The 17865-nt window shown below is 43.5% G+C and overlaps 1 protein-coding gene across 1 annotated transcript in view; it reads right to left on the reverse strand.

The window, feature by feature from the left end:
- Nucleotides 1–9511, reverse strand: part of LOC103581346 (interleukin-1 receptor type 1-like) — a 24911-nt gene extending 15400 nt beyond the window's left edge. The window contains exons 1-2 of the mRNA XM_008563206.1: nucleotides 9491–9511; nucleotides 6979–7045 (exon numbers count right to left, since the gene is read on the reverse strand). Coding sequence (XP_008561428.1) covers nucleotides 6979–7045; nucleotides 9491–9511 — 88 coding nt within the window. The remainder of the gene's footprint in view (nucleotides 1–6978; nucleotides 7046–9490) is intronic.
- Nucleotides 9512–17865: the final 8354 nt, after the last annotated feature.

Here is a 17865-nt window from a genome sequence, read left to right on the forward strand (position 1 = left end):
TTCTATCAAACTTTTTTTTTTTTTTTTTTTTTTTTGTCTTTTGACTTTTTCCGTGTCCGGCAACGGATCGCAACCCTCAGTGCTGCCCCCGTACCGGACCGGGGACCGGCAACGGGATTGCAACCCTCGGCGTTGCTCCCGCGCCTCACTCAGCCAGTGAGCGGGAACCGGTCCGCATGTGGGATCCGAACCCTCGGGCGGGAGCGCCACCGCGCTTCCCAAGCGGCGCACTATCCAGTGCGCCACCGGGCCGGCCCTCTATCAAACTTTTAAAGAAGAATTAATACCACTCCTCTTCAAACTATTCCAAAAAATTGAAAGAGAATCCCTTCTTGCAAACTCATTCTATGAGGCCAGCATCTCCCTGATACCAAAGCCAGATAGAGATACAACAAAAAAAGAAAATTACAGGCCAATATCCTTGATGAAAATAGATGCAAAACTGCTCAACAAAATATTAGCAACCAGATTACAACACCACATCAAAAAAAATTAGACACCATGATCAAGTGGGTTTCATCCCAGAGATGCAAGGATGATTCAACATACGCAAGACAATAAATGTGATAAACCATATCAGTTAAATCAAGGACAAATACCATATGATTATCTAAATAGATGCAGAAAAAGCATTCAACAAAATTCACCATCCCTTCATTATAAAGACTCAGCAAATTAGGTATAGAAGAAAATTATCTCAACACAATAAAAGCCATCTGTGACAAGCCCACCACCGGTATCATCGTGAATGAGAACAGGAACAAGACAAGGATGCCCACTCTCATCACTCCTATTTAACATTGTATTGGAAATAGTAGCCAGAGCAATCAGGCAAGAGAAAGAAATAAAGGGCACATAGACTGGAAAAGATGAAGTCAAACTATCCTTGTTTGCAGATGACATCATCTTATATGCAGACAAACCTAGAGACTCTATCAAAAAACTCTTAGAGCTGATTAACAATTTCAGTAATGCTGCAGGATACAAAATCAACACCCCCAAATCAGCAGCATTCTTATACGCCAGTAACAAACTAGCAGAAAATGAAATCAAGAAAGCAAGCCCATTTACAATAGTCACCAAAAAAATAAAATGTCAGGGAACCAATTTAACCAAGGAGGTGAAAGATCTCTAAAATGAGAACTACAAAACACTACTGAAAAAAATTAAAGAGGATACAAAAGGTGGAAAAACATACCATGCTCTTGGATGGGAAGAATTAACCATGAAAATGTTCATTCTACCCAAAGCAATCTACAGATTCAATGCAATACCCCCAAAATGCAAATGACATTCTTCACAGAAATAGAAAAAACAATCCTAACATTTATATGGAACAACAAAAGACTGCAAATAGCCAAAGCAATCCTAAGAAGAAAAAAAAAAAAAAAAAGCTGGACCATAACACTACCTGACTTCAAATTTTATTACAAAGCTATTACAATAGCCAAAATATGGAACCAACCTATGTGTGGTAAATATACACAATAGAATACCGCTGCATAAAAAAGATTAATTCTGCCATTTGCAGCAACATGGATGAATCTGTAGAAAATTATGTTAAGTGAAATAAGCCAAACAAGATAATAGAAATACTGCATGTTCTCATTCCTAACTGGATACTAGGAAGGAAGGAAGGAAAGAAAGAAAAAACAGAAAGAAAGAAAGAAACAAGCAAACAAATAAACAAACCACAACAATACAATGAACTTTCAGAAGGAGAGAACAAACCTAAGTATACCAGAGATGGGGAGAGGGAGGGAGGGTCTGGAGAGTGATAGGTTGGGTAAAGGGCATAAAGAAAAATTATGATTTGCAAGAATGAATATGATAATAATGAAAAATAAAAATTTAAAAAGCAATATCAAAAATAAAATAAAACAAAAACAGACATTTGGACCACTGGAACAGAATAGATAACCCAGAAATAAATCCACATACTTATAGGCAACTGATCTTTGACAAAGGTGCTAAAGTCATACAGCCTCCTCAACAAATGGTGCTAGGAAAACTGGACATTCAAGTGTAGAAGAATGAAACTAAACCCCTATCTCTCACCATATACAAAAATAAACTAAAAATGAATTAAAGGCTTAAATGTAAGACTTAAACTATAAAACCGTTAGAAGAAAACACAGGGGAAATGCTCCAGGACATAGAACTAGATAAAGATTTTATGAATAAGATCTCAAAAGCACAGGCAACAAAAGTGAAAATAAACAAGTCGGATTTTATCAAACTAAAAATCTTCTGCACAGCAAAGAAAACAATCCATGTAGCAACATGGATGAATGTGGAGAAAGTTATGTTAAGTGAAATAAGCCAGGCACAGAAATACCACATGTTCTCAATCATATGTGGGACTTAAAAAAGAGAAGAAAACAACAATAAAAAAGCAAATAAATACTACTACTAATAATAATTGAATTGTTAAGAGGAAAATAATTTACAATAGCATCAAAATATATAAAAAATTAAGGATAAATCTGACAAATGATATGTAATTCCAATACAATGATAACTACAAAATGTTACTTCAACAAACTAAACAAGATTTAAATACGGAGACTTCAAAAATTTTTTTTGGAAAAATAGAATTAAAAAATATGAATCTTTCCATGAACTTTTTGAAGACTGCTTATACTCTGTTCATGGATCAAACATGATACTGTTGAGATTTCAGTTCTCTCCAAATTTATTTAAATTCACTTCAATCCCAATCAAAATCTGATCAGGGTTTTTCGCACAAATTAACAAGCTGATTCTAAAATTTATATAGAATTACCTAAAACAACTTTGATTAAAAAAAAGTTGGAGGAGTTAATTTGCCTTATTTCAAGACTAATTATAAAGCTAAAGCAATTAAGAAAGTATAGTATTTGCATAAAGATAAGTAGGTCACTAGAACAGAATAGAAATTCCAGAAATAAGTTTCACAAATATATTCAACTTATTTTTGACAAAGGTACAAGAGAAATTCAGTAGAGAAAAGACAGGCTTTTCAACAAATTGGATATCCCTGTTCACAAAAGAACTTTGGAGGCAGGATTTCCAAAATGGTGGAGTGAGTGTCTCCATAAATCATACCTCCTTAAAAGCAGGTTTTGTGGCTTTGTAATTTAAACTACTTCCATCCCCCTCTTCCCAGCTCCACGATACCCATGAAAACTAGTAGCTTTGCAAACACAGTAGGCTTCGTGAAAGGCAGCAGGCTTGCAAGAACAGACCAGGTTTGAAGCTCCTCAAAAAGTCCCATTCCCAGATAATTGCCACTCTTTGACCTGATCTGTGGTTCCTGGAAGTCTCATTCATAGGGTGGTGTTGTTATTGACCTGACTAAGGGCTCCACAGGAAAAGCCCTATCCCCAGAGTATTTGTTGAAAAACTCAGTATCAATTGTTGAACATTACAGCTGTCTGAGGCTACCATACCAGTTGGGGCAAATGAGAGCCATAGCCTATAAGGGGCTTTAAAAAGCTCTGACACATTCCTAGGTAATTTAGAATGGTGCACATGTATACAGGGATGTGCATATCCCCAGAAAAGAGCAGAGAAGTCACCAGTCTCTCACTTCTGAATGATTCTAGGTCATACACAAGCAGGAAGTGAAGGCTAAGGTAGAGTTGTAAACAGCCTAAGTGTTGAAGGCATGCCCAAGACACACAGAGTCCCTCATCAAAGGGTAGAAAACTTATTGGGTCAAGGAATTTAAGGAAATCTCTGGCTAATCATTAGCTGACCATTAAATTATCAAAGCAGTGACTTCAGTGGCCATACACTACAGAAAATACAGACTTTACAGGATTAGCCCAGGAAAGTCATTAAACAAATAAACAGAAGCAGCAGCAACAACCACCACAATAAAAAATTAGTAATAATAGAAGACCTTGTGTGTGTTGGGTGGAGCATCTGATTTCTAGAGTTGCAACATTATACTACCTAAAATGTCCAATTTTCAAGAAAATCTTACAAAACATGCAAAGAAACAAGAAAATATGATTCATACACAGGGGAAAAACCTGCCAATATGAACTGTCCCAGAGGGGTCCAATGTTAGACTTACTAAATAAAGTCCTTAAATCAGCTTTAAAGAACTAAAGAAAACTAAGTCCAAAGAATTAAAGGAAAGTATGACAACAATTCCTCATGAAGTAGAGAATACCAATAAGAAGAAATCACCAAAGAAACCAAGTAGACATCATGAAGTAGAAAAATCCAATAACTAAAATGAAAAATTAATTAAAGGGTATCAACAGCATATTTGAGCTAGGAAAGGAAAGAATTGGTAAACTTTAAGATAAGTCAACTTATTATTAGAAGATTATCCAATCTGAAAAAAAACCAAGAAAATTAAACAGCCTCAAAGACTTGTGTGGTTTCATCATGCATGCCAACATGTGCATAGAGGAGTCTCAGAAGGAGAAGAGAAAAAGAAAGGGTCAGAAAAAATATTAGAAAAAATAATGGCCAAATATTTCCCAAATTTGATGAAAAACATTAATCTACATATCCAAGAAGCTCAAAGAATTACAAGTAGGACACACTAAATGAGATATACACCTAGATTCACCATAGTCAAAATACAGAAAGACAAAGAGTGTGTACTGAACGCAGTAAGAGATATATGCCTCATTCAGATTAACAGTTGGCTCCCAGAACCCACAGAGGCCAGAAGGCAGTGGGATGACATATTCAAAAGGCTGAAAAAACAACAACAACAACAACAACCCACAAAACCTGTCAACCAAGAATTCCATACCTGGCAAAACTGTCCTTCAAAAATGAAAGATAAGTGAAGACATTCACAGATGAACATTAGCTAAGAGAATTCATAATGAACAGATCTGCCTTACAAAAAATGTTAAAGGGATTCTTCAGGCTGAAATAAAAGAACCTAGACAGTAACTTGAATCCACATAAAGAAATAAGAAACACCAGTAAAGGAAACTATACAGGTAAATATATTTTTTTTGAAAAATAAGTATTTTTGGCTTGTAACTTCTCTTTTTTTCCTATACGATTTAAAAAAAATAACTCCATAGAACAATGTCTATAAGTCAATCAAAAGGAGTCATAGAACCACATGCAAAATTTAAAACTATAAATCATCTAGAGGGAAACAGGAGAAAATTTTTGTGGCCTACAATCAGGCAAAGATTTTTTAGATTTAATACCAAAAGCACAATCCATAAAAGAAATAAAAAAGAATAAATTGGACTTCATGAAAATTAAGCATTTTATTTTTTGAAAGACACCAGAAGCAAATGAAAAGAGAAACCACATTCTGAGAGAAAATATTTACAAATCACATTGCTATGGTTTGGATGTTTGCCCCTCCAAAACTCACTTTGGAATTTGATCCTCAATGTGGCAGTTTTGGGAGGTGGGGCCTAGTGGGAGCTGTTTGTATCATGGGAGCAAATCTCTCATGAATGATAAATGACCTCCCTCAGGGGTGGCTGAGTTCTTGCTCTCTCAGCACCCTTGAGAGCTGGTTGTTATAAGAGCACCCTGGCACCCTCCTCCATCTCCTTCTCTTGCTTTCTCTCTTGGCATGTGATCTCCTTGCACACGTTGGGTCTCCTTCCACTTTCCACCATGACTGAAAGCAGCCTGAGGCCCTCACCACATGCAGCTGCCCCATATTGGACTTCCAGCCACCAGAATCGTGAACCAAATAAATATCTTCCTTTATAAATTACCCAGTCTCAGGTATTCTGTTATAGCAACACAAAATGGACTAATACACACATATATGATAAAGGTCTTCTATTTAGAATGTATAAAGAATCCTCAAAACTCAACAATAAGAAAGCAAATAACCCAATAAAAAATGAGTAAAAGATTTAGAAATTTCGCCAAACATATATGGATAGCAAATAGGCACATGAAAAGAAGCTCAATATCATTAGCAAAATTCAAACTAAAACCACAATCAGATGCCACTATACACCTATTGGAAGGATTAAAATTTAAAAGATTTACAATAGCAAGATCCTTAGAAAGGTCTGGAAGGTTCTACACAATCAACCCTCCACCATCCCCGCATATCCAAATAACCTTGCTCTTTACGACTTCCCTCACCTCTCACTATGCTCCAGGCACACTGATAGTTTAGTTCCTGGAATATGCCAGGTACTCTTGGCCTTGGGGTCTTCACACACACAGCCTAGATACTTCTGCCCTCCCACCTGGTGTCTGTATAGCTCCCCACTCCCTCCTCCTCCTCCAGATTCAGCTCAAAAGTCAATTTCTCGGTGAGGCCTTTCCTGGCCACACTATCAGAAATTTAACCTTCTGCCCATTCTAATCCCAGAACTTTATACCCTCCATTCCTGTTTATTTCTCCCTACACTTATCATCATGTGACATAAAATATATTTGCTTATCTAATGCATTGCTTCTCCCCTCTGTGAGATATAACCCCACGCAGGCAGGCACTTCTCTCTGGATTATTCACTGCTATGTTCCCAGAAGCTAGTAACTGGCACACAGTAAGGGCTCAATAAATTTGTAGTAAGGGAGGAAAAGGGAAAAGAGAAAATGAAGAATAGCAAGAGAAAACAAAAACTGCCTCTTCATGGTTTCGAGGTGTGGGTTCATAACGAGTACGGGTAATAACACCTTTTCAAAATGAAAGCCAGGATTTTCCGCATCACATTCTTCATCAACAACCAAGTGGGAAGAGGCCTGAACTAGACATTGGAGACCTAGATTTTAGCTCTTGATCCAAAACTAACTACGTGACTTCTGGGCCCTTAACCTCACAGGGCCTCAGTTTCTCAATCTGTAAGTGAAAGAATAAGAGGTAAAGAGGCCGAGAGGAACTTCCAGCAGTTCAGTTCACCAACCAGAAGGCTCTGTGTCCTGGGATTCAACAGAAACAGGTAAGAAAAATGCCTCTACTAGGGGAGGTACTTCATGTATTCCAAAGCCCAGATTTTCTTAGATAAGAACACAAGGAAATGCTTCACTTACCAGCCTCCAGACAAGAAATCAGCAGAGCTATGAAACAAACAAGTCTGAGTAACACTTTCATATTCTCCTAGAAAAATAGAGGAACAGAAACAAGACAAAAAAAAATGTTACTATCCAGCAAATCTCTAAAATAAAAAACAGTGACACCCCACCTGTCCCTGTGCCCCACCCAAAGCCACACTGATGGATTAGTCGGTGGCATCACTAATATTATTGCGTTTGGCTTCTGGTAAGAAAATGGAGGGAAGGGGAGGGATGAAGATTTTTCACAGAATTGGGGATAAACTCAACAACTTAAGATTAAAAAAAACTTCCATCATCTGCTCCAATATACGTCACTTGAATTCCCCCCAAATCTAGTCTCCATCCAAGGTAGACTATTCACTAGACCCCAGATCATCTTCCCTCTGCTTGTGCCAGTCTGTTCCCCTCCTGGAATATACCCTGCTGCAAGGAACCACTTGCAAAAGTCCACACATACTTCGAGGTCAGCTCAAAGGTCATGCCTTCATTTTATAATGCAAGACGCTAAACTGTTTGTACAATATGGTAGAGAAACGCACCCCAAAAGACTGAAAGAAATCATAATAATATATTAAAATTGGATTGGTCCTTGTGGTTGGGTGGTTTTCCCTTCTCTGGGGCTTTCTATACTTTCTAAAATGTCTACAATGAGCATGTATTAATCTTATGACAAAAGAAAAAGGAGAAAACATCACAGCCCCTCTGAGTGGTTTAAAAGGCCACATCAACAAAGCATCAGCTACAACAGGCATTGGTCAGTGATAGGGCTCCATATTAACTGAGGTCCTGATGACTTCTTATTTTATTTACATAAGGTTTTGTCCACACACATGGCAAGGGTGGAATCAGATTAGCAACTTGCCCAATACAGCAAGTCTAGAAGAAGTGCATACCCATCCCTTTATCTACAACAGTCACTAAAATAGTATCAAATGTGAAAGAGAAACACACACACACACAGACACATACACACATCCCTCGATTTTGCCTGCCTTTCTGACCTCTCAAGCCCAAATAAAGTTAATGTTCAATATAGCCTCTTTTTCTTTCTGAATGTTCCTGTTACACGTTTCTGAATGGGGACCTCACAATGACATATAAGTTCCAGTCCCGTATCTCCAGCTAACTTCTGCACAAATCCACGCAAGGGCACCTAGTACCTCAAAGTCAATAGGCACCAAAAGCCAAATTCATTCTCGCTCCACCAAACTTACGTTCCCCCATGCTCCTCACTGCAGTGACGGGCACAGCACTGCTACAAATCTATGTGGCACCTGCCCAACAAGAGACATGGGATCGATGACCCCAAGACCGCCACCCCGCAGAGCTGCTCTCTCCCTGAGCCCTGGCCAGTCTGTCTCCTTAGATCATCGTCAAGGCCACCCAGTTCACTCCCAGCCACTGTCGAGGCCGGTTTAGCTCAAGCAATCTCCAGCTCTTTCCTGCATTCATTATGGCAAAAGGCTCCTATTGGTCTCTCTGCTCATGGATTTACATCTTCCAATCAGTCCAGAGATCCTACAAACCATTACCAAATGATCTACTCAAAACACCTTCATTGGCTCCCCAGTGGGCCAGGGAATAATTCAAACTCCCTAACAAAGCATACAGGTTCTGCCCCAGGACCTCCCAAACCCCTTGCCTGGCTTCCTCCCCTGGACCCCCAGCAACCTGTGTGCATCCTGCCATAGCCCCGAGCACCTTTTCCTGTAGCTACCCCAGGACAGGAAACCTCAGGAGGGCAGGAACTCATCTCTGCACCCATGGATCCAGCACAATGCTTGAAATATAGAGGCCCTTAATACAGTCTCATGGAATGAATTAAAAAATGAACTCAAGACATAGGTGTCTCCCCCCAGCCCCACACTTGACCTTGGGGGGCAATGTCCAGAGTACACCATGTAATTCCATGCTTTGAAAAAAAATCTGCCTTTTAATTTTTACAGGAGATTAAATTTACCTATATTCTTTTTTTTTTTTTTGTCTTTTTTCGTGTCCGGCAACGGATCGCAACCCTCAGTGTCGCGCCTGTACCAGACCGGGACCGGCAACGGGATCGCAACCCTCGGTGTTGCCCCCGCGCCTCGCTCAGCCAGTGAGCGGGAACCGGTCTGTATGTGGGATCTGAACCCTCGGCGGGAGCGCCGCCGAGCTCCCAAGCGGCGGACTGTAGCAGTGCACCACCGGGCCGGCCCAAATTTACCTATATTCTTATCTCTAGTTCTAAGAAAGTAGATATGCAAACACAAAATATTTTAATATAACATAGACTCTAATAACATGCACTCATTTGAATATTAGCTGGAAAATGTGCTATTTAAGGAGTTATATTAAAAGGTATAAAAGATGTTACAATGTGCTTTTTAAACAAATACAGAAAAATAAAAGATTTTCTAAGCATGTGAGACACACTCACTCGTAGTCTCTCCACTTCACCTCCAGTATCAGGACGATTATCCCTAAGCCCGGCTCAAGCCTTAAAACCTACCTCAGAGCGGTCAAACTGCATTCCTTCAATATCCTGTAATTCTGATGCTTCATTCACATAAATTGGCCCCCTCCCAAATTAGCCCAGATTAGTTGTATTATTACCACATTTACCTCTAAACTATATTCAGATGATAAAATAAAATAGAAGCCTTTGAAGACTTGCCAACTGACTTATTACCTCTTTTTGTGACTGCAAGGAAGTGTGTTGCAAGTCTTTATGCTAAAGATAACAAAAATAAAGGGTTAAAATGCTCCTCAATTACTAGTTCCAGGCCAATCAGTTCCTCAGGTTAGCTCATCAACAACAAAGTAGGGACCTTATGAAATCGGCTGAACACTGCCAGCTGTTAGTTCATTTAGTTACGAGATCTGGCTTGTCTGATTATTAATCAGGCCGAGGACAAGAAGTGGCAGATGCCAGACTGAAGTTTATACAGAGAGTGTCTCGAGACATAATTCCAAGTTAATTGGGTACGGACTATGTTTAATCATCACCGGTCCAAGGCTGGTGGCCTGCCACCACAAGGCAGGGTGATCTCAGACATGACTCCTGCCTGGGCCTCAGTTTCCTCACCTGCACAAGGCAGCAATGAGTCGGATGACCTCAGATGCCTTCCTTCTCTAACAGAGTATGAAAAAGGGGGACAAGTCCATGGGCCCAGGTTTCACTTCTGCCCCAGAACTGCTCAGGGAAGGAACAAGGAGGTGGGAGTGACCCCTTCCCCTCAGCAGTGGCCTATATGAATTCATGTCAGTGTCTGGGACCCTGGGGCAAGGGGTCAGCACTGAGCCTTGAGGTGGGCATTAAGGGTCACATGACCTAAGGCAGTGAGGACATCAGAAGGAAAGGAGGAAAAGGATGCACCCAAGATTAATCCATACACAGCTCAACACAACCCAACACAAACTCCATCATGCCCTCAAAAAACACAGAAATTTCCACCAACCCTGACTGGCCTTCATAGTGCTCGTAGTTGAAAAGTTGTCCAAGTCAGGAAGTCCCTCAACAGAGATAGCATGTTGGAGAAAAGCTCAGCCTTCCTGCCTCAGTTTCCTCATTTGACAAAATGTAGACCATGGTACAGTATGTCACTGGCAATTGTTATGAGGATGAAATGACTTGCTACATGGAAAGGGCTTAGAACACTGTCTGCCAAATGGTCACTCTCAAATGCTAGCTCCTATAAATCTCCCCATGCTCTGATGACAAATATAAATTCTGGTAAAAGGTTCTCAGCTATGCAGTCGCTCTGCATTGTCTCACGGCTGCAGTCAGCAACTGCATGTTGCACATCTCCTACACACCTGCATCTGCCCTCGGCCCTGGAAACAAAAGTGGGAACAACCACCCACGGCCTGGCTCCAGACGCTCAGCAGCCACAGGGAAAGTGGGTGCGTCCCCTAGGTTATACTGTGATGTGGGAGTGTCCCCGGGAAGAGCTGTGCCCGGGACAGGAGGACAGGAGGGAAGATGGGACCCTGACTCAGCCTGGAGGGCAGGAGGAGCGGATGAAGTCACATCACAGTCTGGGGCACGAACCAAAGGCGGGTGCCGAGAGGTGCCGCCGAGAGGCTAACAGTGTCCGTGACATGAGGAGTCTTGGGGAGGAGCTGGGACTGTAACTTGCATGTAGCAGAAAGGTTTTAAGTCATGGGGTGGGTGTGGTTAGAGTTTCATTTTTCATAGACATTTTGGCATCTGTGTGGGACATAAACTGTAGGCAAGAGAGAGGATGTGGGGTGGGTCCCCAGCCATGAAAGGCTGGCAGTCAGGGCACATCTGAGGACACTTAGGGACAGAGGGTGAAGCGTGACTGTCTGGGCCTGAGTCACTGAGGTGGGGGCCAGGGAGGGCCAGGTCCAGATCAGGAGGGAAGGTTTGGGTCCCCGCAGAGAACTTGGAAGAGAGGCTTGGGGACGTCACCCACAGCACCACTAGGCAGTCCTGTCTCCAGAAAAAACCAAGAATTTGAATGTGCTGGAATTGGAGAGAGTTCCAACACCGCATTGGGAACCATCGTTTCACAGGTCATAGTTGTCACACAGCTAAGGGGACCCTGGACAGTGGGTGGGCAGTTGCTCCTACCGTGGTGGCAGACTCCTTCAAAAATATGGTAAAACCAGAGCTGCCCCAAATTTCTTTGCCACAAATGCCAATGAATATAAAATATTTTCGCATACAATGGCAGACATCCCAGGTTCCCTGGAGCTGAGGGTGGAGGACTTCAGCTGTTACGAGAGAAGGCTGGAGGGACCTGGGGTGACCCAGCCCCCTTACTTCGGACAAGGTCTTTCCTTGTAGGAAGGGATCTTGCTTCTCAGAAGGGAGTCACCTTCTTTAAGGGGCGTGTCCAGCTGGGGAGGGAAGAGAACATGCAGGTGAGGCCGGAGTGAAGAGGCCAAGGTCACCGCTAGCATCTCGAGAGGTGCCAAAGGTTCTGAATGCTCATGAAAAGGAGTCAAATGTTTAAAAGGTCCACGTTCCACAGTCTTTGGGGACAGAATGCTTTCAGGAAATCAAGCCATGGGAGTGATGAATACAAAGAGCTTGGCACCACGAGCTGTTTGGTTGCCACGTGCACCACCTGCACCTCCTCCGGGCAAATCACAGCTCAGAGCACGTGGCAAAGAGCCTCACCAGACAGAGATGCGCTGATGCCCGGAAAAACGAACGGGCCCTTTTCAAGAGCAGGCATGCTCGCTCTCCCTTTACCCAGCGTGTTCACACACCTGCACCCCACCTCACCTCATCCAAAATAGCTTCAGAAAAGCTGAGTGGAAATAGATATTTCACCATTCGCTCACCTGTTTTGCAGTTTTCTTTCAGTATTTTGGAGTCTAATTCTTTTTCATGCCTGAATCATTGCCTTGGGCCTTTGGAAAGCTTGTAAGACCCAAGCATAAGGGCTTTTAGTGCCTTTTGATAACAACTTGACTAAGCAGCTTAGCCTAAACGTTCTAACTCCTGACCTGTCATTCACTGTAAACTCACGAGACAGTGCCCACCGTTAAGCTATCAGTGGCACAGTGGCTCATCAGCATGAGTGGATCACAGTGCAAAGTCCAAGAGAAAACTCGCACATGCTCCTGTTCCCCGTCCCAGTGCAGCACCCTCCCAACCCCGAGTGTGCCCCAGAAGTGACTGCTGCTGAAGGGAACTCTGTAGAGAAAGTTCCAGGGAAATCAGCAGAATGGGGAAAGGGGAGAAGAGCGGGCTGGATGGATGAATTCACGTGGAAGGCCCAGGAAGCCCCTTGCAGAGCTCTGACTACTTCCTCTCCCTCTTCTTCTCTGTCCCAGAAACTTCCTTTAAGAAGCTTTTATGCTCACTGTGTCTACTTCTCATCCACTGCTCAGCTTCCATGCCCAGAGCTCCCGTGAAATGCACTGCCCCACACCACCCCGCCTAGCTCTCCATGCAAAGGACCCCTCAGTCTCCATCTTACTGGACACTGTGCAGCACCCGCCCCGACCCCCAGCCCCCTGGGAGGAGGATCAGCCCCACCCACTCCCCTGCTTTCACCTCCCAGCTTGCTCCTCCTCCTCCTCGGCAGCCTCTTCTCCTGCCTGAGCTCTGCACCGTTCTGCCTCCAGGCTGCCTCTACAATGCTGCCCAGGTCTGTGGTCCAATGCTTCTGGTGCTGGTCTGGTGCGTCTGCAACTTCTAACCAGCTCTGAGCTGATTCTGCTCAGAAGCTTCTCCCAGGGCCCTTGCAGACACCCCCTCCTCCACAGCCAGGAATGACAAGTCACATAGGGCCTCCTTGGTGCAACACATCCCAGTGCTGCACACTTCTGGCCCTGGAACCCACAGATCTGCCAGCGTTGGGTGGCTCCCCTGGTTGTTGGGCCAGGGGAGAAAGCAGTACAGAGCAGACCCTACCCTGTCCCACATCCCTGTGAGCAGAGCCCTTCCTACACATCTTGCATGCAGTAAGAGCTCAATAAATACTTGTGGAAGAAAGGAAGGAGGGAGCGAGGGAGGGAGGGAAGGAACCCATCCACCCACCGGCCTTCTTTGCATCAGACACAGAGGGATAAGGAGCTGGCCTAGAATCAAGGGCAGGAAAGGTGCCTGTTTGGGGAGGGAATTCCAGGGATCCCCAGTACTCGAGGCATGGTTAAGAAGTGGGGGTACTGGTGGCCCAGGTTCCAAGTGGGCACATCCTCTCAGCCTTGCGAACTCCTCGCCATGCCAAGGGATGTGGCTGGCCGAGTTGCAGAGTGGAGCCCTCCAAAGTACAGGGTGTAGGTGTAAAGGGAGTTCTGTAGCAGCTGAACCTCTGCAGAAACCCAAGAAGAGCGAGCAGACAGCCGTAGTTGACTCCTTCCTCCATGGACCTGAAGTAGCCGAGCCCCAAATCTGATATCTATAAGAAAATCCTAACCATACCTTCCACATGTCTACCTTCCACCAATGCGCTCTTCTGTCTTCCTGTGGAGTGCCTCGTAACTACATTCTCAGCATCATTTAGTGCAACCTCTCATCCCAAGCATTAATCAATATGTGTGTGAGTGCATGTGTAGATTTGATGTAATGAGGAAATACTCAGAGAATTAGGCTCCACCTAATTTGGCCATAACTGGGAAGTGACTACAGATGAGTCCCTGGAAAAAGCAAAGGCTAAAGCAGAATCTTTAGCTTAGGGAACGTCACAGCCTACATGTTCTATTGAAAATCAGGAGAAACATCTATGGGGAATGGGGAATGGTGCTGGAACCAGGCCATAATTCCCTGTTTGTTATAAGGATTTAAATGGCCATTAAACAGTCCCCAATGTTGTTAAGACCAAAAATGTTGGTTGGAAAGAGAAGGCAAAAAGGAAGTTATTAGAAAGCCATAGAACTTTAGAATTCTGTACTTACACAAGTCCTTGCTTCTTAAACAACAGTCCACAACTTCCCAAGGAGTAGCTATAGACAAGCAGGGAACCCAGTACCTTTCTTCCTGGGGATTGATTTGACCCACAGATTTTCTGGGGGGGAGTTATTATTTTTATATTAGAACAAACACAGCTGTATTATGAAGGAGAAAGAAAAATCTCCAAGATCTGTCCAAGATAAAACATAAGGCACCAAAGATATGTCCCTTAAGGCGAGCTGCTTTGGAGTGCAGGCTGAGCATTTGCTTTTCACGTCTCAAGAGGAGTCCGTGGAATCAGAATCCGAGAGGCACTGTCCCAAGCTAACGTCCGTAGTCATCTCTGTTATGCAATCCCATTTATGAGAAGTGAACTCCATCCACAGGGCAGACTGACAAAGCAACCTGACCCTAACCACCACGGAGTCCACCCAGGTTGGTCCACACTCAAGATGAGGAAGGAAATGTGGAAACAACCTCACAGGGGCATGGGGACCACCGAGGTGTGCTCCAAATGTGCTACGACCATTTCTATCCTGTAGAGATTAGTAACGCACACCCTGTCACATGCAGACATCCCACAAACCCAACTGTGAGTTCAGTGTGGTCACACTATTTCCGCCAGAGAAACAGCTGTACAAACTATGAGCAAACGAACCACTCCCACCGCAGGGGACAACGTAAATTCACTCATCTCAGAAAGCCCAAGAAACATCAAGACTGGCGATCTTCCAAAAGCCCAGCGCACAGTAGATCAATCTGGCTTACTGACCCACACCAATGGGGCAAGAAAAGTTGGTGTATTTATTATCATCGAGGAAGCACAAAGATATGAAGGTGAAGTAAAAACTGCCAAAGAGGTTTTAGGTGATGCTGTGAAATCTAAATTATTCTGCTACTACAAGGCACAAAGCCACAAGGTTGGTGACTTCAATGAAGGCATGTCGGTTTTAGGGTAAAGGGGAAAATGAAACAGAGAGAGACATGACGACTGTCTCAAGATGCTAAAACAGGAGTGGGCCAGACCCGAGCCTCTTGCCCGCTAGGTTGGAGTGTGACTTTTCCACTTCACTCTACAAACCTCCTAGGGCTCCTGGACAGCAGGAACGAGAGCCGAGAGACGGGGATGAGCCTCCTCTCCTGTCCTTGTCCCCTTTCTAAATGCCCTGCCTTGCCAGCTTCCCACACACCTGCCAGAGGCTGTGATGTGAGGCCGCTGCTACGCAGGACTTGTCAAAAAGTTGACAGAGAGAGAGAACGTTCCTGCAGCGCTGCCTCCCAGTCAGGAGAGACAGCTCTGCCTCCCGTGTTGGGATCTACAGATCGAGTCTCAGGACTAGGCGTACTCTACGAGAATTTCTACACTGCTTTTGCTTCTATAAATTTTTTTTATTGAATTATAATACGCATATAGTGGAACATGCAGACCTCGGGTACAATTCTATAAACTGTGACAACTGTATGCACCAGGAATACTCCATCAGGATACAGACCATTCCTGTTACCCTCTCAACATATTCCCTCGTGTCCTTCAGTCGTCACCCCATGCACTTGATGCTCATGCTCTGGCTCCCACCCCCACCCCTACGATCATTTGCCGTGGATCTGCAGCTCATGACCCGGTGGCTAGCTCAGACCCTGCCAGCGCCTGCTGTGTCGGGCCACGTCTGCACTGGCGCTCTAATCGCCCACTACCAAGTGATGTGGGGAAGACAGAGGTTCTCAAGGGGCAGGCGTGGCCTCTGAGGGAACATTTCAGAAACTGTGGGGAGGGACACTTTGCATGATTATGATGCATTTAGTATTGGAGGCCATGGATGCTAGACATCTGGAATGACATCAGACAGTTCCATTCAGTAAAGACCTGTCCCAGTCCTGCATGAACTCCCACAGACATTCATGCCAATGGGAATGTATCAGTAGAGTTTGGACCCTGGTGCCTAACTCCATTCCATGTTTACATAAAATGCATAACGTTAGCACAATTTTCATACACACTGAACTTTCAGGAATGCAACTTCTGTGAAAATTGAAAAAAGGTGGCCTTTGACTATTATTTAGACCTGGACCAAGAGTCGCTCATCCTTTAGTGGTGTCTGGACGGCCACCATGACACATCTGTTCCAGACTGCACTTGGAGCTTGTCCCACACTGTCCTGCACTCCTACATATGGCAGTGGGTGACCTCACCAGATTCTAATCTGGCTCAGCCCAAACATCTACATGCTGAAATACATATTTTTAACACAAATTGCTTCTATTTCTTCTTTACATCCAGGTATTGTATTGACATTTTAAAATTATGTTGTAGATAAGTTTTATTACCTCTTTTCAGAATTGTACAGGGATGTTTTAAAACACACACGGTCCCCAACTTACAATGGTTTGATTTAGGATTTTCTGACTTTACGATGGTGCGAAAGTGACCTGCATTCAGTAGGAACTGTACTGCGAGTGCCCATACAACTGTTCTGTTTTTCACTTTCAGTACAGTATCCAACAAATTACATGAGATATTTATGTAATATCTTTATTATAAAATAGGCTTCATTATAAAATAGGTCTTGTGTTAGGTGATTTTGCCCAACTGTAGGCTAATATTAAAGTGTTCTCAGCATGTTTAAAGTGGGCTAGGCTAAGCTATGATGTTCAATAGGTTATATGTATTAAATGCATTTTCGACTTAATGATATTCTCAACTTATGATGGGGTTACATCTGATTAACCCATCGTAAGTCGAGGAGCATCTGCATTGTACTAAGGGGAGGAATGCTGGGTTTTTAATGAGGTGGTTCGAGACACACTGACTGAAAGTGACAGCATCTAACTTTTCATTTAACTCCCAGTCAGGAGTCACTGTCTATATTTTCTGGGGCNACCTGGGAAGTCAGCCAGAGCCTGGGGTGACTGGAGCCACTTGGGTGGTCCCCCTGCCTCCCGTGGCCTTGTCCGTTCACCATGTGCACAAGTGCACCATGGCTTCACACAACATGCACGTGAAGATGCTGGCAGTTGTGATGATTTTTCCAAGTACAGTTCCCATTGCTTTTTGGTGATTACGACACATTTGGAAACATCATTACATCACAACATAACTACAGTGGCACATGGAACACATACACAGAGCCACTTTTTATTAAAGATAAAATGAAAGTGCATACTTGAGGTATAAAGCAATTTCCTACTAGACTCAACGTGAACTAAATTACAAAAGTAAAAATTAAGTACAAGAATTAACAATGAACACATTGGCCCTGAACAAAAGTCCCCTTCCAGGAAGGACTGACTTCATCCGACAGTGCCTTGCTGTCACTGTGAGACATTCCATACCCAGTGTGGGCACAGGAAAAGTGGCAACTGGGGACAGAGGGGCTGTCTCAAGAACTCAGATGCCTTCCTCAGAGCCTAAGGCCCATTTTCCTGCTTTGGGGACACATCACATCCATTAAACACCTTCTTATTCTTGAGGAATTTCCCACAACCCTGAGGAATTCCCTTCTTATTCCTGAGGA

The sequence above is a fragment of the Galeopterus variegatus genome, unplaced genomic scaffold (genome assembly GCF_000696425.1).
Source record: "Galeopterus variegatus unplaced genomic scaffold, G_variegatus-3.0.2 Scaffold12838, whole genome shotgun sequence".
Lineage (NCBI taxonomy): Eukaryota > Metazoa > Chordata > Mammalia > Dermoptera > Cynocephalidae > Galeopterus > Galeopterus variegatus.